Source organism: Lolium perenne, chromosome 2 (assembly GCF_019359855.2).
Source record: "Lolium perenne isolate Kyuss_39 chromosome 2, Kyuss_2.0, whole genome shotgun sequence".
NCBI classification, from domain to species: Eukaryota; Viridiplantae; Streptophyta; class Magnoliopsida; order Poales; family Poaceae; genus Lolium; species Lolium perenne.
The window spans coordinates 259,329,366-259,332,442 of NC_067245.2; the positions used below are offsets into that span (position 1 = coordinate 259,329,366).

General features: G+C 51.7%; 1 protein-coding gene across 1 annotated transcript; it reads right to left on the reverse strand.

Moving 5' to 3' along the window:
- Window positions 1–1,179: 1,179 nt before the first annotated feature.
- LOC127329324 (B3 domain-containing protein Os03g0212300-like) lies at window positions 1,180–1,512 on the reverse strand. Its single transcript, XM_051355853.1, has one exon. The coding sequence runs from the start codon at window positions 1,510–1,512 to the stop codon at window positions 1,180–1,182; it is 333 nt and encodes a 110-aa protein (XP_051211813.1).
- Window positions 1,513–3,077: the final 1,565 nt, after the last annotated feature.

Genomic DNA, 3,077 nt, shown 5'->3' on the forward strand with positions numbered 1-3,077 from the left:
AGAACTTTTTCCCATTTGGTTATTTCTCCATTAAGAATGGGACGGAGATACGGTTTTGGTAGGATCGTTGGTTCGAAACAACACTCTTCGTGAATAGTATCCGACCTTGTACATTATTCTTCGTCATAAAGGGGATACCTTGCGGAAGGTGATGGAATCTTCTCCCCCCTCTATGACGTTCAGGCGTGATCTTGTCGGTCTCCGGCTAGCTTCTTGGAATGAACTTCTTCAGCTGTTAGGTTCAATCCAGCTGGTTCAGGGGACGGATGAATTCCGTTGGAGTCTCAAAAAAAAAAAGTATATTTTCGGTTAGCTCCATGTACAAAGCATTATGCATATCTACACAACCGGTTTTAAATAATAAATACATTTGGAAGATGAAGATACCTCTCAAAACAAAGGTCTTTGCATGGTATCTTCGTCGAGGTGTGATTCTTACTAAAGATAACCTTGTAAAGCGCAACTGACAAAGGTTGTACGAAATGTGTGTTCCGTCATGAAGAAGAGACAATAAAACACATTTTCTTCAACTGTCGAGTTGCTAGATCTATATGGTCAATCATTCAGATAGGTTCTACCTTATACCCACCCTGTAGCATTGCAAGCATTTTTGGCAGTTGGCTAAATAGGGTGGATTCTAGGTAAAAAATGTTTATCAGAGTGGGAGCAATTGCGTTGCATGGTCGCTTTGGATATGTAGAAATGACAAGGTTTTTAATGATAAAAATTATTCTCTTATGCAGGTCATCTACCGGTGTACGGATTTGCTCCGTTCATGGTCGCCACTTCAGCGTTTGGAGGATCGCGACCTCTTTATGGAGGTGTGTACACGATTGGAGAACACGGTCACGGAGTTTATTTCTCAATATGGGTGGCTGCATAGTCGGAGGATTGAAGCCAACGGAGCGTCATAGTAGTTGGCTTTTATCATTTTTTGTATCTCATGTCGATGGATTCTAGACTTCTAAACGGCTGTGTGCATCCTAGTTATGCAGAGGCTGGGTGTAATTCTTAAAACTTTTTGAGTAATAAAGCACCCCTTATCGAAAAAAAGAACACTCCCAGGCACTCCCAGTCACCCAAACTGGAAAATCCAGCTGGTGATGATAGCCATATTGGTCCTTTTGAGGAAGAACATCCAAAAACATGCGTGTCTATTTTCGCTACGAAAAACAACACTCAATCGTCCTCCTCATCGGTGTCGCCATGGTAGTGTCGGCGGCATCGCGTCTCGTCGAACACCTTGACGCTCATATCACCCTCGCCAAGGTAGGAGAATGTGAGCACGCAGCCGGCTTCGAGGTCGTGGTAGCGCGCGAACTTCTCCCAACCAGTGTGGAGGTACATATTGCCGCGCCCATCGAAGAGCACGTCCACCGGCCACCGGCAGCAATCGCAGGCAGCCTCCTGCAGATGTAGCGAGGCTGGCTCGTTGTCGGCGACGAACTCGGCAAACTTGTGTAGTAGCCTCTGGATGACGAGTGGGTCACCCTTGAGGACGACGATGAACATGAACAAAACTTCCCGCTCCTACTCCTCCTGTAGGTCCGACGACGAAGATGACGACGTCGCAGACGACGGTGTCGCAGGCGACGGCGAGCGTGCAGCTCTGCCGCAGCCAGGACCACGACCACGACCGCGACCTCGCCTCTGCCTCTACCAGCCATGGCGTCGTCTCTTGACATGGTGGCGGCTAGGGTTGGGGAGAGAGGCGCTAGGGTTTGGGTGGGACGGACGATGCGAGAGCGCCCTTTTTATAGGCCGGGGGGAGGCGGGGAAGCGGTGACGCTCGTTAACGCCAGCACGGAGAGCTAGGCATGACGAGACGGTTAGCTGCGCGTCTGCGGAAACTTCACCACCGCTGTGCGCCAATAACTTCCGTCGCGAGGTAGGCGACGGTTAGGTTAAAATTGAATGTGCCGCTGACGCGTCGGCCCCATCACTCCCCGCTGGCGTCGACTTTTGGGATGTGTGGCTGACAGGCGGCTCCTAGGCGCAAAATTTTCCGCCTCGCAAGGCGCCGGCACGCCCGATTCGCGCCCTTCGCCAAGGAAGGGGTTGCCGGCGCTTCTACGGGGCTCGAAAAAGCGTTGGCGCTATTTGGGGCGCGCCGGTGTGAGCCCATTTTCGCTCCCAGTCCCTAAAACGCTATCGGGGCCACTACGGGGGCGCCGGTGGAGATGCTCTCAGATCATAATCTCATTGAATACTAGTAAATGTTTTCTAAGATAAAACTGTAGGGATTCACAGCATAGAAAACAAAAAATTTCCTACCGCGAGAACGCAATCCAAGCCAAGATGCAATCTAGACGATGGGAGCAACGAGGGGATGAACGAGACTAACCCTTGAAGATTTCCAAAGCCTACAAGAGGAGGCTCTCGTTGCTGCGGTAGACGATCACTTGCCGCTTTCAAAAGCGCGTAGAAGATCTTGACGGTGCCACAATCGGGCAGCACCTCTCTGCTCGGTCACACGTTCGGTGTTGATGAAGACGATGTCCTTCTCCCCGTTCCAGCGGGCAGCAGAAGTAGTAGATCCTCCTCGGAATCCCGGCAGCACGACGGCGTGGTGGCGGTGTCGATGGAGATCTCCGGCGGAGCTTCGCTAAGCGTATGCGGGAGAAGTGGTGGAGGAGGGGCGCTAGGGTTTGGGAGAGGGGGCTTGGGCGCCGGCCACTTGGGGTTGCGGCCAAGAGTGGCTTGGTGTGGCCGGCCCCTCCCCTATGCCCCTCATTATATAGGTGGAAGCCCCAAGAGTTGTATCCCAAGTCTTCGAATAAGACCCCAACAGCAAAACCTACCTTTTGTGGGAAACCTACTCAAGATGGGAGTCCCACTCTAGGTGGGATTCCCACCTTTCCTTGAGGGAGGGTGGCCGGCCACCTCGTGGAGCCCACCCGGGACTCCTCCCTTAGGGTTTGGCTGGCCAAGCTTGTGGAGTCCCTCCGGGACTCCACCTTCCATAGTGCCTTTCTTTCGGACTTTTCTAGAACCTTCTAGAACCTGCCATAAATGCACCGGATCATTTCCAAACTTGGAATATGACTTCCTATATATGAATCTTATTCTCTGGACCA

Bases quoted from the DNA above. Each gene is read 5' to 3' on its own strand.
- LOC127329324 (XM_051355853.1), bottom strand. From the start codon at position 1,512: ATGTTCATCGTCGTCCTCAAGGGTGACCCACTCGTCATCCAGAGGCTA.